The following is a 22,925-nucleotide window of genomic DNA, read 5'->3' as shown; positions in this document are numbered from 1 at the left end:
CCTGCTTCTAAGCTCTGTTTACATAATAATTTCTTATTCCAACGCATACTTATTTTAATGAACAAAATAGAATTGGCCCAAAATAAGAGATTTCTAGCGCTTGTCTCATGATTCAGTGTTTAGAAATGTCTGTTAATACAACAATTTTGCAGCTAGGGATGTCTCCCCCCCCCTTCCAACCCACGGATTTAACATTATTGCAATTCTTAATACGGTAGGTTATGTAGCTGCAAAGACTTATGCTCCCCCCCCCCCCTCCCAGAAGATCAATTTTACTACGCTAGCGTGTCAACACTGAAAGCATCCCTGTTGTAAGAGGCAAACGGGACGTTGTGGTTAAGGCACACATGCACGATGTTCTCAATTCCCCCATCCAGGAGTTCACAAGAAGCTTCCCCAGTACAAATTCTATTGTGAAGGGAAAAGGCAAAATGCGCGTGATGGTGTTGTGAAACTGTTTAAAATTTACTAACAAAGGCGTCCATATCGGGGGGGGGTAAGTGAGGCTCAAGCGCCCCCCCCCCCTTAGAATTTAGAACTTCCTTGCTTTTAGAACTTTTTTTTCTTTGCAAAAATGTAAGAACATTCTTTCTTCAGCCGTTAATGAATAAGTTATTAAAAATGTCAAGTTTTAATAATGCACTGAAATCAGTTTTCATGGGGAAAATGTCTGAGCCCTCCCTTACAATTTTGCATATGGGCGCCCTTGTCTACTAGGGATATTGTTTTAAAAATGAAGGAGCAAAGGACTTCTTCATGGGCTAAATGTCCGGGAGGACTTTTGTGACATACTTGTCTGGGATTAAAAGAAGAACATCAACAGAGAGCGAAGCACGTGGTTCGAGTAATTGGGCGGGGCCTCCGTGCCAGGAGCAACAAATTGAAAAGTCATCGGCGGTGTGTAGCAGTCTGGTGCTGATGGTGTGACCGTGGGAGAGAACAATCACCTTACGGTGGAGTAAAATGAAGCGAATCTACGCGGAGGAGTAAGGGGGAAAAAATCTAAGAAAAAACTCGCACTGACAGACTTGCGTTTGGAGTCGGGACGGAGCGGAGAGCTATTTCAGATTATTCTCTCTGCGTTTTATTATTATTATTTTTTATTTTATTCTACTTCTCTCTCATTCCCTCCGCATAGCATGAAGGAGTTCGGTGCGACAGGCGCGGCAAAGAGGAGACGAAGGAGGAAGAGCAAGTGCATTAGGATACAACTGGCGGCGCGCTTTTGCCAATACTTTGGGATATCTTGGGAGGCGCGGAGAGACAGAAGGAGCGAGAGGCGGCCTAGGCGAGGTAAAAGACTGATAGCCTTGCAGAGAAGGACTTGGGGGGAGTCGCTCTCCGCATCTCACGTGCTCTTTCGGTCACGTGTCTGTCAAGGGGCATTGGGTCCTCTCTCTTTCTCTCTGCTACCTATTACGGGATCGCTCTATCTTCTGTTGTTCCTCTTTTCCCGCGCCACAGCTGTGTTTACCAACAGTTTCGCGCCCTCCCTCCTGGATGACCCCTGGAAAGAAGCAACTTGTTGCATCATTTGTTTTCTCTCTCTGCTCCTCAATCCTGGAAGGGGTTACATAATGTGGTTTTCCTCTGGAGGCTTTAGGCGCGCCTGTTGCCACGTGAATGGAATTGTTGAGGGAATGATTCGAAAATGTTGTGAATGGGAGGCGTTTCTAGGTCTGGGTAAGAAGAGAAAGATGTCTTTTATCGGCGCATTTTCGCAGCTAAATACTATTAATGAACTGTTGTTTAATTCGGAGGTTAATGATCAATAAATATCCTCTTAGCTCACTCGCAGCAATAGGGTGATGGGTGGGCATATGGTTATTGAATGATGAGTGAGATTTTTTCTGAGTAAATTGTGTTATCGAGGGTGATAGTTAACAGAACCATTTTATTTTTTAGCATTTATTTATTTATTTATTATTTTTTGTAATGCAACTAATTTATTTTTGAAAATTTAGTTTCTGTTAGGTGTCCAGGATCACAAAAGGGATCCTGGCGCTGTTTTTGCCACTGAAATTTTTAGCTGGTTGGGCTTTTAACTTTCTTTAGGGAGCTCCGTTGCATTGTGCCGTCATTCTTTTGGGGGATTCTCCCCCAAGAGTTGATTTTCAATCCTTTTCTCCAAGATAGAATTTATTTAGTCTTTATTTAAATCCTATGAAAAGAGTTTTCTATATTGTTGCTTGCTCTGCAATTGTTTTGAATTCAAGATCATGTCGAAATCTCCTGTTTTTATTCCTTTTAAAATTTAACACTGCCCCCCCCCCCTCCCCTTCCATTGTACAAAAATTAAAAGTTGTTTCCTGAATTGTTTAACTGGAATGATTTCATTGTAGCTTTAGTATCAAAATATTTTTTTTAATATGCTGTCGACAATTTGAACTTATATGTGGCTTTCACCAGTTTTTTTTTTTTTTTTTTCTTCTTCTTCTTCTTTCTTTCTTTTTTTTTTTTTCTTTCTAATTCGTTTATCTGTAGAATGTGTCTCACATTTTCTGTTTAAAAAAAAAAAATCTTTCTTTCCATTGCTAAAAAAATTTGACAATTTCTCTGTTTTTGTTCTTATCTGACTATATTTGTGGTTATTCATAACATCACGATTCCGAAAACGAACCCTTTACAAAACTTGGTTGATTCAGAGCGTTAACTGGAGAAAAACCTCCTTTAATGCTCAAAATGTTTCCCAAAATTTTTTCCAATGTACCATATTCATACTCTCAACTTCACATATTGACTTGTGTGTTTTTCAGATTTTGTTTTAATTCCCCCCTTGGTTTTTTCATCATGGGAATATATTGCTAAATTCGAAATTTATCGCATTTTTATGTAAGTGAAAAAAAAAAATTTCCAGTTCGAGAGGTTTTAAATGAAATTAACAAAAAATACTTTTATTACGCTACTTTTTCACTACGGTGTGCCATTTTGCTATGGAATAAAAGCAGGGTTGCTATCAGGGTTCGCCGATATATATCACGATATTGATTTTGAAAATATCATGATATTTAGATATTTTCGATATTTATTTTTTCAACTACGGTATTTTCAATACAAAAAGTATATTAATCATAGCAATATTGTTAATTTATCATTAAAAATAACTAAAAAGTTATTCACTATATTTTTATGATGTATTAATATAACAAAGAAATATAGTATTTATTTTTTACTTGTGTTTTATATTAATAAAATTATTAGTAATATAACAACTTTAATTCATGTTAAAAGTGATTAATTAAGTATTAAACCTTGCTCAGAAAAAAAGAAAATGTCTTATGACGGCACCAATTAATGCATATTATTTATTTCTGAGTCATATTCCTGTGCAAAAGTAACTAACAGAAGAAAAATGAGTAAAACAGTTAATGCTAAATTAACTCTATTAAAATTGATAAGAATATAGAATGAAATGTAGGATAAAAAAATGAAAGAAACCTTAATTTTAGTCTACATATTGTAATTATAATATGAGAAAATAAAAAGTGATTTGAGGATACATTTACTATTTTGAAGACTTTGTTTATGCTAATTGAAAATATCGGATATTTTTGATATTTTGGAAAATATCATATTTTCAAACCCTGGTTGATATTTTGTCCAATTTTTTGTAAAAAGTCGGGAACGCCGGAAGAAATTGGTCGAAACGGACGAAATGAAAAATCAACTGATTATTCATACATAAATTTATTTTTATGGTGTTGTAAAATTAGTATATAATTCTAATACATTATCTATTATGAATTAATCATTTAATTAAAACAGAATGATTGTTAACATTAGAATTTAATACATCCAAAAAAAAATAATAATTACACATAGGTGCAACTAATTTTAGATCATAATTTACTCAAAAGTAATACAATTTAATAATGTGAATAAGCCATTGGGCATGATTACACTATTATATATTGCAATAATAGAAATTAAACTCAATGGAAAAGTGAAATGAAATGCTTGGAGAAGTACATACAAAACGAAGATTTAATAGATTTTATTATTATTATATTGTTATGAGACTCCAACCTTTAAAACCTTTTGTTTTCTACTTTTAAATTTATGAAGTCACTTATGGGTAATTAACCTCCATATCACTGATAAACATCTTAAAATTTACAGCTGATGTGTTAGTTTTTATAAATGCTATTACATGCATTATAACTTATTAACACACTCATTTGATTTATATACACAATTTTACATAAACTTCAACTGATCTTACTTTTTTCATTTTAAAAATATTTTACAATCAATTGTTTATATGCATATTTATGTACATATATGCTATTTTTGTACTAACATATTACTTGAATAGGAAGAATCCATATAATCATTTATTATTTTCAAATTTTTAGCTAAAAACTTTCTGTTAATTGAAAAAGTGAATGAAATGGACAAAATGACATTTTGTTCGGGACAAGTTTTTCCAGATTTTTTTTATTTTTATTTTTTTTTTTTATTTATTTATTTATTTTTTTTCCCCGGGGTGGACAAAGTAGGACAACCCTGAATAAAAGTGCGCTGCAAGAAATTCTTAGCTCTTGATTCGTAAACCATTGAAAAGAAAAAAATCAATGAAATGCACGAACATATGGTTCAAGTAACTTGACGGGAAACAAAGCCCTCCTTTCATAAAATCTGTGAGGGTTCTTCCTTATTTCGTCACCATCTTTAATATGGCGGTATCTCCTCGTTTTGCCTCCTCCATCCTTGGAAGAGGAAAGAACCCTAAACCAGTGTATTGCCATCTTTTATTTAGCTCTTAAAAATGTCTTCCTCTTTGGTTTATTGGTTCGCTCTAAGCTCCGCCCCTTTCGCCGCATGCATGTACCTTTTGCAGCAGCAGTATCGATTTTTTTGGAAGAAGCAGCAGCGTTTTATTCTGCCGGAGCTTAGTCACCGGATTATAAAAGCTGCAAATAGAATGCCGGGAGCGATTTTCTCAGCGATTTGTTTTCTTGCTGTGTTTGTTTCTCCCCGGTTTTGCTTCGAGACAATATGACGACTTTCTTTTCAGGGGAGGAAATTAGACTGGAGAGAGGAATTTTATAATTTTTGAAAAATATACGTGGATGGTTTTTTTTTTTTTTTTTGGATCATTAACGCGTCTAATTTTTAAAAGGATAATTACGACATTCATTCGGTAAGATGTTGCAAAGGCGGCAGTCATTAATGTCTAAATTATGAATGTGTGAGCCAATTAACTTTATTGCTTCAGTCTAGTCATTGTGTGGCGGTGTTATTTTTGTGAATCAAACAATCACCTTTGATAGAAGTAAATTTCTGCGAAGCTAGGTTTTTGGTTGTGATTGGCATTGTAATATTTATTATGTACTATATGATGTAATAATGTTTTAAGGGATTTGTTAATAAACGATGTGATGCCTTTTTACTTGAATTTCTTTGAATGCAATTTTTCTTACAGGGGTTTGCAATTTCTTCGCTCGAAAAATTACTTTTTTAATTTTCGTGGTTATTTCAATGTATTCAAGCGTTACCGTCGCAACACGTTTGTTGCAACGGTAACGATTCAAGGGCCACATCGCAAATGTTTTGAGGCGAGACGGGCCAGTATCCAAAAATACTTCAGCTCAAATAATGTTTTAGTGACCCCCCCCCCCCCCCTCCCACCCCCGCAAACACCCACGACGGTTTTTGAACGGAGCGCTCCGTACCATTGGCGTTGCCAAGATTCACTTTAGGAAGGGGCAAGCCAAGGCAAAACAGGATAGCAGTTTTCATCTGCCCCCTCCCCCCGGTGCCATATCTTCATTTTTTCGAGACGAAGCAAAGTCTCGACACTGCCGCCCTTACATATCTTGCTTCAGTTTACTACATGCATTAACACTTAATTTATTTAAAAAAATTAATGAATTTTAAAAATTCAAGATATGTTTAACTGCGATGAATTTTCTGTGTGCTATTTATTGCTTTGAAGAAGAGACAGATAACTAAAGTTATACAAGTCCTCGACAGTTTTAGACTGTCTTTGAATCAGAAGAAAAGAGGCGGGGGGAATGGAGTGATAACCTCCGGAAGTCTTAAAGACAAAGTTTTGGTCAATGTTTAGCGGGGTTAGAGATGGGGGGAAGGGGGAACAAGGTTGGTTCAGATGCTCTCTTCGGAAACTTTTTAGGATTGAAGTCCTGAAAACACATTTCGGGATATCTGTGAGGATGGTTTCAATAATTGAAACTTTGAATAGCGACAACCCTATGGTTGGACCACTTTAGCTAAAGTAACCCAACATCAGTAGCGGATCCACAGGGGACGTGGGGGAGGGATCGCCCCCCTTCCCCATTTTTTTTTTTTTTTTTTTCAAAATTCGGAAAGTTTCCGGGAATAGATCATCAAAATCTCTTTTCTCCCTCCCCCCACTCAACAGATCACAAAAAATGTATTTTGCAACCTTAATTCCAAAACATTTTCCAGGGAATAGTCCCTCAATCCCTCCTCTCCAATGTCATCGAAGATCATCAAAATTTTTGAGTTTTTAAAGCTTCAATTTCTAAAAAAGTTCGCCGGAGTTGAAAACTTTTTCGGAATTTGAGGGCCTTCAATTACGTTTTTTGAACTTCAGTTCCGAAAAGATTCCGGGGGAGAGCCTCCGATCCCAAGCCCTTCCCTTAACATCAATGAAGTTCCACTAACAATGCGTTTTTGGAGCTTCAATATGAAAAGTTGAGGCAAACGCGCCCTTAACTGCACCAAAGATGGCCAACCACCCCATTTCAACTCTCGAATTTCCAGCAATTCCCGACGGAAAGTTCCAGGACCACCGTGACAAAGCGGTGGTCCCGAAAGTTCCAAACCCAGTTTCTTCCCCCTACGTCATAAAAATGGCTTACAACTGCGTTTTCAGGAATTCCAATTTCAAACAATTTCCAAAGAGGAGCCCCCACGTCCCTCATTCGTCATCTTTCAACATCATTTAAAGATCGTCTAAAAACAACATTTTTGGAACTCTACATCGAAAAGGTTTCTGGGGAAAAGTTCTGAACCTCATCTCATCAAGGATGGTCTACCATTGCGTTTTTAGGATTGCAGTTCCGAAGTTTTTTCAGGGACAGTTTTTTTCCCCGGCCCGCCAAGTTTTCAGTACCACTAAAGATATCTAAAATAGCGTTTTTGAAGCTCTAATATTAAAAAACGACTGGGGAGAGATTCCTGAATCTTATCCTTACCCTTTTCAAGAAGCCAAAGATAGCAAACAATTGTATTTTCAAAAATAAATTTTTAAAAAATTCCGGAGAGGAGTTCCAAGCCTCCCTCAAATAGTCTAAAAGTGCGTTCTTAACAAAAAATTTTGGGGAGGGGGGGGGGACCATTAAACAACTCATTCAACGAACAAATCTATAACTATCTTCAAATTTTATTTACAAATGCAATTTTAGTATTTCATTATGTTCAGCACGAAAACTGGTAAAAAGAAATGCCATCTTGATACTGCAACCTTTCTTTCATAATGAAAAAATATACAATTGATGACCTAAATGGGTACTGAAAATACTTCACGAGTCTTCAAACGAATCAGAAGTTGTTGAATTGAATTTAGATACAGAATATTAGTAGAAATTCATTTTTTTTTTTTTTTTTCAATTTTTTATTCTTTTGTGTGTGTATGTGATACTCAAAACACTTATAACTTTCATTCAAACTCTTTGAACGATGCAAATTATTCAAAAAAAAAAAAAAAAACCTTCAATTCTTAAACGTTTTTAAATTGTATTTTTATTAGTCAAAATCCCTTCCCCCCACTACTAAATTGCCCCTCCAATCGTCTGGATTCGCCACTGCCCTACACTATTGGTTTTGTGATATTTTTACCAACATTTTTTTATATGACTTATACTTATGTGGAAACTCAATGAGGGTAAATTGCTTTTTTTTGGGGGGCACTTTTAGGCCTCTAGCAACCCTGCTGTAGGAACCAAAGAAAAGGTAGGCTACTTTACTTAAGCGTTTTATTTCCATTCTTCATTTATGATAACAATTTTCGGAAGCACGGTAATGGTAAATTACTTATTTTTTAGGCACCTTTTAGCCCCTGGCAACCCTGTTTAGTTCACGTGAAAGAAGTAGAAAACTCTTTCGCGTTTTATTTACAACTTTTACTCTTCATTTGTGGTAACTATTTTTGGAAACTCGATTAGGGTAGGGTCGAGCCTAGTGGGATCTTGCTCTATTATATTTATGTTGCAAGAATGAATCGGATATCGTTTCCATTTAAGTTTTGAGTTTTTTTACTGACATAGTCGAAGGTCCTTCATTGACATAACATAGCTTTTTGATCAAGAATTATTTTTCTCTTCTGCTGTTCATTCTCAAAATATACTGATAAATGTCTTTGAAAAAAATTTTTTTGTCAATTTTAAGACACCAATTTGAAAATAAGAAGAAAGAATGCGTTCTATTGAACCCTTGTGTGATCTCCGTAGAACCCTGAGGTTCCGTAGAACGCAATTTAAGAAACGCTACTCTATAGAAACATCTGACTGAGTATTTATTGACTTCACTTTCTCATAAATGACTTGTGCGGTGATCAAGAATATTCTTCCCGAGTGAAGATCAACAACGTCACCTGATTAAATTCGAAGAGTCATAAAGCAAAAGAACATTGTCGATTGTCAAATAAAAGAGGAATGTATGTGTATAGGCAGCACATTTAATGTGTCTGTATAAATGTATCTCTACTAGTCGATTTTTTTTTTTTTTTTTTTCGAATTTCAAAAACTTTCCCATCGTGAGTCCCGAATTTCATTGCTTTTCCCGACATCATCAAAAATGGGCCTTCAAACAATTTTTTTTGTACTTCAATTTAGAAATATTTTTGAAGTAGAAACCCGATCCCCTTCCTTTACATTGTCAAAGATCTTCTGAAGTTTTTTTCTTAGAACGATTTTAAGAAAAAAAGCCGTAGAGAGCCCCAGCACCCTATCCCTTCCCCTAGCGTTGCCAAAATGTCCTCTAGTCGCCTTTTTCAGATTTCAATTCCGAAAAACTTCCAACGTGCCACTTCCGTTACACGTTGTTTACTACTATTGCATTTTGCACTGTCTGCCGAAATTCTTAATTGAAACATTATGAAACTTCTATTTAGTCGCACTACTTTTTTAAAAATGAATTTTGAATTGGTACAAGCAAGAATGATACAAATTGAAAATAAAATATTGATCAACAATAGAAAATAACAAAAATTAAATGCTTCCCCAAAGATATTCATTAGTAGAGTACTAAATGATTTTTAGTTGTCATAAGTAGCGCAAACAGAGAAGTTGTTGTCGCGGGGGTGGGGGTTCTCATAAGTCCTTTATGAGTATGGTATTCAAAATACCATAATAACCATAATTTTGAATACCATGGTATTCAAAATACCTCATATGGTATTCAAAATACCATATGAGGATTCGCAATGTGGCTGACAGCAATGGGTGTCCTCCACTCCAGTTTTTTTTTATTCTTTCTAGTCCAAGTTTTATTATATTGATCGTAATTTTCCTTATTGTATTGAAAGAAAAAGAAATAATGCTTACTATATATTCATATTTTCCTACATGCGATGTTACTTTCTTCCAGTTTTTGTTTTATTTTTCCTTTTTACCATTTCCTCATCACCCGTGGACGGATTTTCGATGAATCCTAGGATGGAAATAATCGATAAATATATGACCTTCATCATATTTCTACAAAGGGCATCTTGACATTTAAAACTCATTGGATTCATGCTTCATTGTTTTCAATTGAATCGACGTTCGGGCTTTCAAATTTATTGTCTGACGTGAAAATTGAATGTAATGAAATTCTAGTTTAAATGTGTTCTTTTCGAAATTAATGAATTGGTTTTCAATTAAATCTCACTCTTTCTGATATGTCAATTAGTTAACATGTTCTCTATCCATAAATTTAAAAAAAAATCATCTAAGTATTTACTTCGTTGAAATATTAAAATCATTTATGCCATTTACCAAGTTATTTTGCCTTTTTTTTTATATAGTTGCTGAAAAATAAGAAAGACCAATCTCTTCACTTTTCTTGGCCGGGGGGGGGGATCTATGCATTGGGGGGCTTCAATAGAAGCGCAATTTATTACATGTTGTAATGTAATTGGTACTGGTTCAACATTTAAATTCGTCTTTATGAGGAGATCAAAACTGAACAACATGCTCCCAGTCGGGGGGGGGGGGCCTGTTGACCCGGACCCGAGCCTAAAGGGAGTCCGAGATTTTTTAAAATGAGGGGTGAAATATATGTAGATACGTAGGGGTAAACAATATAGAGGGGGTCCCGAAAAAGACATTTGTGACGAACCCCAAAATTTCTGTTCATACCCCTGCTCCAAATAAAATGTTATCAAAATTCTGTTAAGCCAGGGAAACTTAAGAATTGTGTAAATAGATAAAACCCTGAATTCCGTTCTCTTGTTACTTGCTATTAAGCTCTGATTTCTGTAAGGACCCAGGATCTCCAAATCATGCTATAAAAAAACAGTTTTAGTACTTCGTTCACAACTCGACAACTTGGTGTGAATGGGCCATTGCATGTGACAAAAGGACATGGGAAGTAGGTTTGTCGATAGGTTTTGGTTTCATAAATAAGAATAGAACAAGCTAGAAATTGTATTTTTGATAGCAACTGTAAAGATTTGTCATACGAACTATGTAGAACATTAAAAGTAAGTTATTTTGAAGAAAATAATTGAACGATATGCAGTAAAATGTCTGGGAACGGTACGCATGCGAGTACCGTTCCGTCACGGTTATTTTATTGCATATTCTTCAATTATCTTATTTAAAAACAATAACTTTTAATGTTCTACGTAATGGTTATGCCAAATCTTTACTGTTGCAATCAAAAATAAGTTTTCCAACTTGTTTCTTTGTATTTATGAAACAAAATCCTACCGTCAAAACTACTCCAATATCCCGTGTTCTGTCACATGGAATGACCCGAATTTGTTCGCAAATATGAATATATCTGCGACTGTTTTTTATTTTTTGTTTAAATTAAACTTCATTTCTTTTTTCTTGTATCAAAAGTATTATCTACAAGTATTTTATCTCTATATATTTTCAATGAATACATAAATTTATAAACCGTTTTGTTTCCTTTTTTTTTTTTACACAAAACACATATCCAAAATTTTGCTGAAGAAACAGGCTTGCGCAAAACCATGGACATTTGAGAGCATCGTGCAAAATTTGTCGTGAAAGATATCCATTAAAAGTGCGTAGTATTGCTGTAATAGGTTTTAGAACGACCTAAAGCCTTTGAGTTCTTTTCTCAAGTGCGCACCTAATATCAGTATTATATAACTAATTTTCACAGTGTCATTATTGTTTTATTGATATATAATATGTTGCGTGTGGGGAGGGAAAATATTGCCATTCAAGATGTCGGGGGGATCCCTGATGTGTTCTTTGTACGTGGTGTCCCGAAATCAAAAATCGGGCCCTGCTTACTATGCTACACTGCCAGACTAAGCTTTTGAGTCCTGCCTAACTAAGACACCATTTTTAGATCAGCAACTATTTCTCTTTCTATTTCTGCTTATTTCCGTAATCTAAATGAAGTATACTCAACATTTTCCTACCAAATGAACGACATACCCTCACTTTACTGCCAGCTTAGAAATCCGATCTTAACCTCATGCGGGAATGTATTTCACTTGCTCATCACTGTCAACAATGTTATAACTTTCGAGTGTTCCAAAAAGGAACCTATACCCCTGGGGTTCCCAACTTTTCCGATGTCGGGCACTTTTTGAAAAATTGGAAGTTTCTCATACAGGGGCGTGCACAAGAGGGGAGGGGGGAGGAGAAAAGACACCTGGGCTGGGGCCCGAGATTTTTAAAGTTTAGAGACGAAGTACATGGTGGGACGTAGGGGTAAACAATATGGAACGGGGCCCGTAAAAGTCATTTGACGGGGGCCCCAAAATTTTAGTGCATGCCCCTGTTCCCATAGCACTCTAGTCTACATCTGTTGTATGGGCACCCACTTGCGGATACCTCGCGCAACCCCACTTTGTACTTAACCTCTAATTTTTTTGTCAAATCAATTTTAATTTCAAGTCAATTTCGTATCAAGATATTTTCTGCTGAAGATGTCACTCTGTCGATCGCTATCGTCATGTGAATGTTGGTGCTGTTCATTGTATCTGTATGTAGTTCAAGTTCGGTTTTCAGATTTCAACGGAAATCATTTTTAGTGGCAAAAAGTTTATACTATTAATGAGCCTCTAGTACAAGAAAGTTACGTGTGTCTAGTTATTTATTTGGCTAATTATTTTATTTTTATAGAACGTTTAACGTTTTAAGTCGGAATTTTTACTTTTTAATGGAACTTTTGCTAGGGATGTGACCGCAAGATTTTTGACAACTCTTCACAACTAGATTTCCGTAATTCTGCTCAATGTTATTTATTTTTAACCATCTTTTTTTTTTTTGGGGCGGGGAGAGGCTAGGATCCACCGAATCTGAAATGTTCTCAAATATTTTTTAACATATTAACGCTATTATTTTCATTTATTTTGGCCTAGCTGCACTTGCTTATAGTCCGTATTTTTAATTTTGAAATTATTTTATTGACTGAAAAATAATCGCAGTGAAAATGTCTAGACTATTTGTGGCTGCTTAATATTTATAATTTTTACTGCTCTGTACTTAAACGATGAATAAATAAGGTTTATGTGTTGGATTCCTTTAGACCTTGTTTTATTTTCAGAATAAGAAGTGCAATACTTTTATTATAGGGGAGTGAATTAGTTAACTTAGCATCACTATAACACTAATGAGAAATAATTGAACTCTGATATTTTATGTGTAACGGGAAAACCATTTTTTCAGATAAGCAGTATCGCAACGGCGCGGCGTTTCGGCACCAATTAACTCTTGTTTCGGGAGCATACTTTTATACTATTGTAAACGAAATTAAAGGTTCCAAATAGGGTCACGCCTATCGACATCGATGTTTTCGAAAAATATCGATGTTGATGCATTGTGGGTTCGATGTTTTTATAACACCGATGCCTTGTGTTCGATATTTTTCGCTTTGTTGTTAATTCATTAAATATTTAAAATGGTTGTTTCTTCATATGTTTTAATTTTTTATGTTTAGTAATTTTCGTGAGTATATAAATAAAATATATTTTCCTTTTTTTGAGTTAGTACTATTTATGTCTGTCAGTTTAATTGGTTACTGTGTTATTGAACATTGAAATTTATGAAAACATGCTGTAAGTCAATCTTTATTGAATACTTTCATCTTTGGAGCTAATGATGATGCATGTTTGATGTACAGTGCAATCCCATATCAAGGAACCTCAAAATTTGTTAGATGTAACGGGAATTTCGCTGTAGTGGAATTTAAGCATTGTACTGAAAATGAAATTCGTATTATCTGCGGGCGGCGTATAATCCGCAGGTTCTAATGTCGGCCTAAAGAAAAAAAATCTTCGTATAATCCGCGGATAATACGATGTAAAAAGAATAAAGTTTTGATTTAACATACAATTTTAGCAACTAAGTTAAAATCGTGGAGAAGTAATAACTTTTAAGGTATAATCAAAATTGATCTAAAAAATAATCATTTCTTCTTGAAATCGTGATTATTGTACCCTAATTACTTAAAGACAAAGTGTCAAGACAAAGAAGCAGTCTAATCTTGTACAAATAAGGGCTTCGTCCGTAACTGTATGTTGTTTATTTTACATAGCCTGAATCGCCTAAGAGGGACATTGAAGCTATGTAAAATAAACAACATATAGGCAGCGATGGAACAATCAAGCTATGTGAAATAAACAACATAAGGGGTCGTTCATTAATTACATAAAGATGATTTTGGCAAATTTTTACACCCCTCCCCCCATGTAAGGGAACCTAAGATTTTTCCACCCCCCCCCCCACCCCATTCTTAAGTAAGACTCTATTTCATTTTTCAAAATAATGTATAACGAATCTAACATCACTGAAATCGAAATTAAATTCACTATTATTAAATTAAACCTTTTTGTGTAAAGAAATATTTACTAAAAAGTTGAAATTTAGACTGAATGTTTTTTCGGAATTTTTTTTTTTTTTTTTTTGAATATGATGCGATACTAATTGAAAAATAAAATATGCCATACATAGTGCGACTCTTTTATTATATTTTACACTATTCATTCTTTGTAAAACAAATAAAAAAACAGCTCATCCTAACACGTTTTTTACCTTCCACACGCAAATGAAATATAATCCCTGTCAAGCCACTCAACCGCGCGATTTCTAATGTAAAATATTGAATTGGAAAACATTATGTAAATATGAGTTTGCATCCCCCCCCCCCCCCAAGGTAAGGGTATGTATAAATTTTTCCAACCCCCTCCCCTTCGCGACCCTTACATAATTAATGAATGGCCCCTAAAGGCAGCGGTGAATCCTGCTGTAAATATTGAGGTTCAATGTGTTGTTGCAAAAAAAAAAAGAAATAAAAAAGGTACTATATGTGTGACTTTTTGACACCATTTCGTGGCAAATAACAATAAAAACCAATATGATATTTTAAAAATATTTCTTAGCAGTTTTTACTGGATTAACAGAAGATATGTAAGAAGTTTTAGGTAAAAGTTTTATTTTCGTAGGAAAATTCTAATTTCAGTGTTGGCTCGTGGGAGGGAGATGCCCGGGACCCTTCACTTTTTTTTCAGACAATAATTTATAACTTTTTATTAATTTTCCTTTTTTTCTTTTCTGTTTTTTTGTGTGTGTATGCTTGAAATAATAATAATTTTTAAAAAGGATTATATATGTGGAAGGCGAAGGGGGATCTGGAAATATATTTTTAAATTTACTTTGTTGCATCTGTGTTCATGATATTTGATAGTTTTTTCAACAAAAAAAAATTGATGATTATGACTCTTACATTTATTTCACTAACAATGATATTTTTCTTACTTCGTCTAAATGTTATCAAATGAGGTTAAAATATGTTATAAAAATATTTTAAACTCAAAATTGATGCTGGAATTGAAAAGAACAGATATTTTTTTGTCAAAAAATAGGGTTTGTTTCCATATTATGTGGGGAAAAAATGTTGATATGTCAGGACCACTTTTTGTGGAATTGCCCTCTCAGCGTATAATCCGCACCTCAATAACTATGTACCTTTTAAATAGATAATCCACGAATTATATGCAGGAAATTACAGGACTGAAAATTTATTTCGCTGAAGGGTATATCTCGTTTTATTGCCAATCGTTGTAACAGGATTTCATTGTGCTTATACTCAGTACGATTATTTTAGTTGTAAAATATACAATATTTGAAAACATGTCCTAATAATATTTTTTTTCTTGCAGCTCTTGATTCAAATCGAAAATCACTTGTACAAAAGCATAGAACATAGAGCATCCCTTCTTATTGTTGTTTGGTCATGTCTTTCTGTAAAAAACAATTATTTCCGAAACTTAGAAAAAATATTCCACATGTTGTACAGGTATGTGCAAATTGGAATTTGTTTATTAATTATATTGGTCGCAGAGCAATGTGGATCATTGTTTGACCTCTTTTTGAGTGAACATTTTTGAGGTTCTTTTTATCTTTTTGTGCCCTCTTCCCTCTCCCCACTGCACCAAGTTTTAAACATTACTGAAACATTAAACGAGTTGTTTTCAAAAGGAATTCAGGTTGAGTTTAATGCCGTGTATAATTAAAGAAGTTCTGGCTGAATATCGCCAAACTGATACTGGATTCGGTGTCTCATTTTTAGCGCTAAATTTGTCTCCAACTTGGCGATATAGCGCCAAATTGACAAAAAAAAAAACCTTTGCAACACTTTGCCAAGTGGTTGCCAATTTCTGACGTTGCTTCAGGTTTTTTTACACCCCTCCCCCCCCCCCTCAACTGAAAGCTACCCTTTTTATTTCCAAGAGAGAATGAGATAAATCAAAAATACATTATCTGCAATTCAAATTTAAATTTTAAGCTATTTAAGCTTAACTTTCTTGTTGTAGAGCTTTTGTAATCAAATTTAACCAGCTAAGTCTTTTTTTTTTTTTTTTTTGAGCAATTTTCTTCATCTAAACTTGGTTGAATCTCTAAAATCCCGACATTTTCTAATCACTAATTCATTAAAAATAAATTTTAAAAAGAATGCTTTAAAATTAAAGAAAACTGAGTCTTTATGAAGAGCTTAATAAAGGAAAAATAAAGGGCCACTTTCCATATTATGCCTGTTTTTTGAAAAATTCTCAATTATTCAGTGGAAGAGTTATGGAATTTCAATTCTAAGATTCTCTTCTGCCCTTTGTAAGCAATAACATTAATTATATTAGAATTTTGACTTTGTTCATCCTTTTTGCTAGGAAATAAATATACTATCATATACTCCATTATTATATGTACATTTTAGCAATGTATTTTACTTCTCCCTACTGCTTGTATAAAATTCTTTTGTTTAACAAACTGCAGAGGGGGGGGGGTACTTTAGGAGGGCAAACTTTAAAGAGAAAACAACATTAAACCACGCCCCCTTTTTGAAAAATACATTAATTTTTCAAAACTAGATGAGTCAATTGTAACCCCTCCCCCCCCCCCCCCCACCCCACCCCTCCCATAAATAATGGATTTAAAATTAAGATCTTTTTTTTTTTTCTGAACAGTGATTTTTATCGAAATTTTTATAATAAAGTACAATTTGAGTTCCAAAAATGTTGATTTTGGTACATTGGTGGTATGATTGAAACTAATACTTTATCACTAATCTTGCAAAAAGTGAATGGTGATGATTAGTAAATGTGAATATAAAATATACAACATGCATTTGAGAAATAATTTAGTGAAGAATATGCAAATTGTTAAAATTACTTTTAATTAATCGGAATGAGGAATATATATTGTCCTTTACCTGGAAACAGCTTTCAATTTAAAAATTTATTTTTTCCATTGATATATATATATATTTTTTTATTTTATTTATTTATTTATTTATTTTATAATTTATTTATTTATTTATTTATTTATTTTTTGAAGCTTATTTAAAACTATTTATTTTCCTTAAAATTTTTTATCTCTAGGTTTATACCAAAACTTTAATAAAATGAACATTAGTTCTGAGTAATGTATTTTTGCTCATGAAAGCAAATTGTATGTACTTTTATTAAATAAAATAAATTTTAATCAAAATTAAAAAATATATAGTGTGATAAGTAAAACTGTTTTGTTTTAAATATTTCTTTCATAATGCTGTTTTTTTTTTTTTTTTTTTTTTTGCGTACTTGTCTAGAACATTTTGGGTATTATTTTATTTTATTTATTTATTGATTTTCATGAGCCTCTTAAATTAAAGTGTGCTCTTTAGTTTTTTCTTAAGTTGTTTTTTTTTTTTTTTTTTTGTATTTGGGGCATTCCAAGGTATTTTTGACATTTATGTAGAATCCGTAACGTGACCTTTTTTGCCATAACTTTTTAATTTACTGTTTGATTAGCATATTATTTTATTCTGATCTTTTCCTACCAACACACCAGCTCAAATTAAAATAATTTGCAAATCAAACGGTAAATTAAAAAGTTATGGCAAAAGAAGGTCACATTACGGACTCTACATAATGACCAAAATACCGTGGAATGCCCCATTTGCATAATCTAAAAAACCCTGTTAGTGTTAGATTTTAATATGTACTTAAATACTGTTGAATGAAGAAAATACTTGATTTAAGAAAATGCAAGCTCCATTTCTTTTTCCCTATTTTCAGAGAAAGTGCCATGACAATATTTTGTGGGCACTGGCCCAAAGTAAATATTGTCTACAAAAGGGGCTTGGCTCGAGCCTTAATACAGTTTTCACACAATATGAGCCAATTTGTAAAAGGATCAGAAGGCCTCTGTTCTGCCCTAGTGCTGGCAACTTATGATCCATGGGGCGATCCAATGATTCCACAACTTATCAGCAAAGAAGCAGTTGATGAAAAAATAGGTAAGATAAACTTTTATTTTCAAAATTAATGTGCACTTCTATTTTTTGTATATGTGAAAAGTTTCGATTACAAGAGTCTTGATATTGTTCTTACAAAATGTTCATTGTAACTTAGTGAGACCATATTAACACGAATGATCGATCACGCCGAGTCTAACACAAATTGTAAAATGGTAAACTACTGCATAAAAAAAAATTTAAATGTAAACAGAAAGAAAAGTCTTTGCCTTGAAGTACTTGTTACATTTGTTCCGAAATCTTAAATACAAAAAAAGAAGAATATTTCATCTAAAACAGCGGCTCTCAATTGAGTGGCACGCCTCCCTACAGGGCCATGGAAGAGTTGTAGGGGGTGGAAGAGAGATGCATAAGGGTCATTCCATATCAAATCAACCAATAAAAAATAAATTTTGAAGGTCAATGTTTTGGATTGTTATGATTTTTTGTCTGTTTATTATACTTACCTCCAGGATAAAATAACTGAAGTTTCAAATTTTTTCAAAAATTCTTTGCGAAGTTATGCATTTTTTAAATTTTGGAGGAATCCGAAATTTTGCATTGATTAAAATCTTAAGAGGGCTATTATTAGAGTACTATTTGACTTAGAAGTCTACAATTGGTGCTGTTTTGTTCAGTCCTTTATGAGGTTTTCAAAAATATATAACAAAGCCTAGTTGCTAAAAAAAAATTTTTTTTAAATTTTTTTAATAAAAAAGTTTTTTTTTAATTTGTAAAAATTCAAAATCGAAATTTTTAATTTTCTTGAAAAAAATATATGTGACTTAGCCTTTAGTTAGCAACATTTATTCAAAATTTCAAGATGGCATTCTTTTGGTATCATGCAGAAAATTTTTTTTTCCTCTTTCAACAGTGCTTTAATGGGTCATTCCATGTCAAATCAACCAATAAAAAATAAATTTTTAAGGTCAATGTTTTAGAATGTAATGATTTTTTATCTGTCTATTACACAACTCCATGATGAAAAATCTGAAGTTTCAAATTTTTTCAACTATTCTTTCCAAAGTTATAATTTTTTTTAACTCTGGAAGCATCATAAATATTACATTGTTTAATAATCTTTAAAAGGCTATTATCAAAGAACTAATTGACTTAAAAGGTTAAAACTTGTGCTGTTTTCTTCAGTATTTTAGGAGGTTTTAAAAAATATGTAACAAAACCTAGCTACAAAAAACAAAATCATTTATTTTAAAAAAAATATATTTGTAAAAATTAAAAATCGAAATTTTTAATTTTCTTGAAAAAAAAAATGTTACTTAGTCTTCTTTAAGCAACATAAATTCAAAATTTCATGATGGTATTTTTGTGGTATCATGGAGAAAAAAAAATTTTCTTTTTCAAACAGTTGAAAGAAAAATTGTTCTAATGAAAAGAAGTTCAAGTTTAAACTGGGACTATTGCATAGAAAAACAAGTACTTGGCAGTATTGCAAGCATATTAACAAGTTTAAACAATTTTTTCGGTGAAAAAATATTTATTATTGAATAAAAAATCTAAATTTTATTTAATTTTGAAAACTTCAATTCAAAAGTTACTGAAATTTTGTAGCCATATTTTAAAAGCAAATTTAAGTTTTATTTATGTATAATTTAATTGCTGCAATATAAAATTTAATATTTTTTAAGCCCATTAAGAAGCAATTTGAGATGTGTGTCACTTTGCTACTATAGAACTCAATTTGTAAGTCCTAGTATAGATATATACTTTCTTCTTATGTAAGATTTCGGTTGCTTTTGCCATCTCCTCTTTCGAGACTTGGTATGTTCTGCTTGTAGCAGAACATACCAAGGGACAGGATGTAATTTGTAGCAGAACATACCAATGACAGGATGTAATTTGCACAGAACAAAATTTTTAGGAGTGGTCAAAATGTCAGCTTTTTTTGGATAAATGAATGATGATGATGGTTCGCTAGGATGAAGGAAAGAAACCTGGATTTCTTCTTCTACCTGATCTTTTGAAATTACATATCCTATCCACCATTTGCTGTCATAGGCACAAGCAAACTAGCCCACAATTTCTTCAAACTGTACATCCTCATTATGAGGGCTCATGAACTTGGGATCCTCTGTACTAGAGCCTGGTTTTGGATCTTTGCTGAACTCACTCATAACATCATCAGTTTCAGGAACTGAAGAATGTTTTTGCTTACTTAATTGTATGCGACATGCAATACAAATTTTCATTCCTTCTTCAATGCCATATGTTAGTGTTGTCATCCACAAGCTTGCAGTTCTTAGATCTTTTTTCACCCAATGTCCTTCCTTTTTAAATGAATTGCAGCAAAATATGCTCCATTGTTTATCCATTTTCAACTGAAAGTTGGCTCTTAACAACAAAAATATGCATAAATTTAACATTAAAATAACAATAAAACTTGGAAAAAAATTTCTTGAAGAAAGCAAGCAATAAAATTTAGAATGTGCACTGTCCAAGAACATATAAAGTACTGAAGATTTCAATGCTTCTGCAGTGGGAGAAAGCAGAAGGTTTTCATATTACACCAGGAGAAAGCCTAAGGGTTCGTTACAGCAGGCAGCTGATGAGTGGGAGTCGCTACTTAGGGGATGGGTAGCAGAGATGTAGGTGCTGAAGCATGACTCATGATGGTCAAGCCCTTCTACTGTATCAGCCCATGAACATAGGATTGAAAAAATGTTGATTAGAGACCTTTGCTTTACTCAATTATTTCAACACTTTCGATTACGGACCATTTGCCATCGATAAGTAGACTAATAATGATACCACAATAATGCCATCATAAAATTTTGCATAAATGTTGCTAAAGTAAAACTTAATAACATAAATTTTTTTCAAAAAAATTAAAAATTTCGATTCTGAGTTTTTTTTAATTAAAAATTTTTTTTTCAAAAAAATGTTTTTAAAAAAAAGAAAAAGGTAGAACTAGGTCATGTCATATATTTTATAAAACCTTATTAAATACAGAGCAAAACACTACCAGTTTTAACTCTTTGAGTCAAATAGTTTTTTTATTACGGCCGTTTAAAGAAAACGTGTCAGGTAAAATTTTCAACTTCGTCAAAACTTTAAAATATTATAACTTGAAAACAAATGAATGAAAAAATCCAAAACTTTGCATATTTTCTCTGTTGTGGTAATACTCCATTGGAACAAAAAATGAGCAAAATCTAAAGACATGACGTTTTGACCATTGGTTAATTTGATATGGACCCATAAAGGATAGAACTGAAAATAAAACAAAAAAATAATTTTCTCAATTGTATGTACACTTTTGTGTGTGATGAATATTAATTAACTGTATCAGCTCTCTCATTAATGTTGAGAAGGTGATTGATGTGCACACCTTGCCCAGATCCTAAATTACCTCAAAAAATATTTATTTTTTCTATTCTCAGATCATGTACTAATCAGGACCATACCAGACTTTTGTTTCAAGAATGTTTTACCAAACAATTTCTTGAAAAACTGATGCTATCAATAAAATATGATTTCATTCATTTTTGCTATTGGTTTTTGTTACAATAGATTATTTGAAGTGGGCTGCTTTACATGTTACTTTTTGCTGCTTTAAGGACAAAAAGCATGAGCAAATGAACTCAAACGAGTAGGTGTGTGTACCATATGGGGCAGGTGAATTAAAAGTAATATCTACTTCTTAAACGTATATTTTTTGACACTCATTGCAGCAGTGGAAAGCAATAGGATGTAAGTGAGAAAATGAAAATGTTGTGCTAAATGTTTGCAAGAATTGTATTGCAGTTTTTGCTAACGTCATTCCCAAGTTTTGCGGAATGATGTTAGCAATAACTGCAATAAAAATAAATATTGCAGTTATTGCTAACATCATTTATACTGCAATAAAATAAATATTGCAGTTACAAAACTGATTTATATTAATTTTCAACAATTATTTAATTTTTTTAGTGGAATTTAAAAAACAAATTTTTTTTTTTTCAATGAAAAAAGTATAACTTAATGCATATTTTGGAGTAGTTTTGAAAAATTTCGGAAGGGGCTGAACCCAATAAACCTCCTCTCTGTATATGACCCTGGTACTAATAATATGTTCTGAGTTTTTGTGTGTGTTCAGAATGTCAATTTCAGAACCATTTTGGATTGCAATCATTCACAATCTGACAAAAGAAAGAAAAGTCATTGAATTGCTCCTTCAATCTTCTAGAAAATCTGTTTTGCATATGGCTCTTGAAACAGTCCAGTATTATTTCAAGCTTGCCCAATGAAAAAGCTACAGGAGTTCAGAGGAAAAGGACTCAAATATCAACCGCAGTGATTGGAAAGAATTAGGATCCCATTCACCAGCATTATCAGCTATGTCTGCACCACATAACCAATAGTTTGAACAGTTTTGTTAAGTGACAAAACATTGGTTCACTTCATCTTCATCTTTTAAACTTTTCTGTATCATGATAATTGTTTCTATTATAGTCATTCAAGGAAGGTATACATATTTCGGGATACTATTGTGGGATCCAATGGGTTCTGATCTTGACACTAAATTCAACTGTCATTCAACAAACCATTCCAATTAGCACTCATAAAGAAATTTTAATTAATACTAGAACCTATATACAACAGCTATTTACAATTATGAAATCAAAGATCAATTCTACATTATCAATCACGGCACTTCACAGTGAAAAACTATTCGGGCGGCTTTCCAGCGCGTCCCTCCATTCTCGTTCCCTTGGCTCTTTTTTTCCCGCTCGTCGCGCAGACTCGTGGGATATGTTGATTCCCAGTGGCGCCGGCTGCTCCAGCCATCTCAAGGCAGTCTGTTGCTAGGGCGCCCCGGTCTGGGCTCCTACACTATGTAGATGTAACTAAAAATGTGTACTGATTGACAGCATTCTGTTTTCTTGTAAATCAACAACTTTCCGAATTTAATCAATGAGTAAATTCTATAATTCTATTTTAAATTTTAAAATTCTAACTTATTTAAATTTTTTACATTA

The 22,925-nt window shown here is 33.1% G+C and overlaps 1 protein-coding gene across 1 annotated transcript in view; it reads left to right on the top strand.

Moving 5' to 3' along the window:
- LOC129228593 (uncharacterized) overlaps positions 1–22,925 on the top strand; it is a 61,310-nt gene that overhangs the window by 19,965 nt on the left and 18,420 nt on the right. Inside the window, exons 2-3 of the mRNA XM_054863276.1 lie at positions 15,338–15,474; positions 17,732–17,952. Coding sequence (XP_054719251.1) covers positions 15,338–15,474; positions 17,732–17,952 — 358 coding nt within the window. The remainder of the gene's footprint in view (positions 1–15,337; positions 15,475–17,731; positions 17,953–22,925) is intronic.

Source organism: Uloborus diversus, chromosome 8 (genome assembly GCF_026930045.1).
Source record: "Uloborus diversus isolate 005 chromosome 8, Udiv.v.3.1, whole genome shotgun sequence".
In the NCBI taxonomy this organism is placed as follows: Eukaryota; Metazoa; Arthropoda; class Arachnida; order Araneae; family Uloboridae; genus Uloborus; species Uloborus diversus.
The sequence above is the reverse complement of the archived record's forward strand: the minus strand, read 5'-3'. Positions and strand labels throughout refer to the sequence as shown.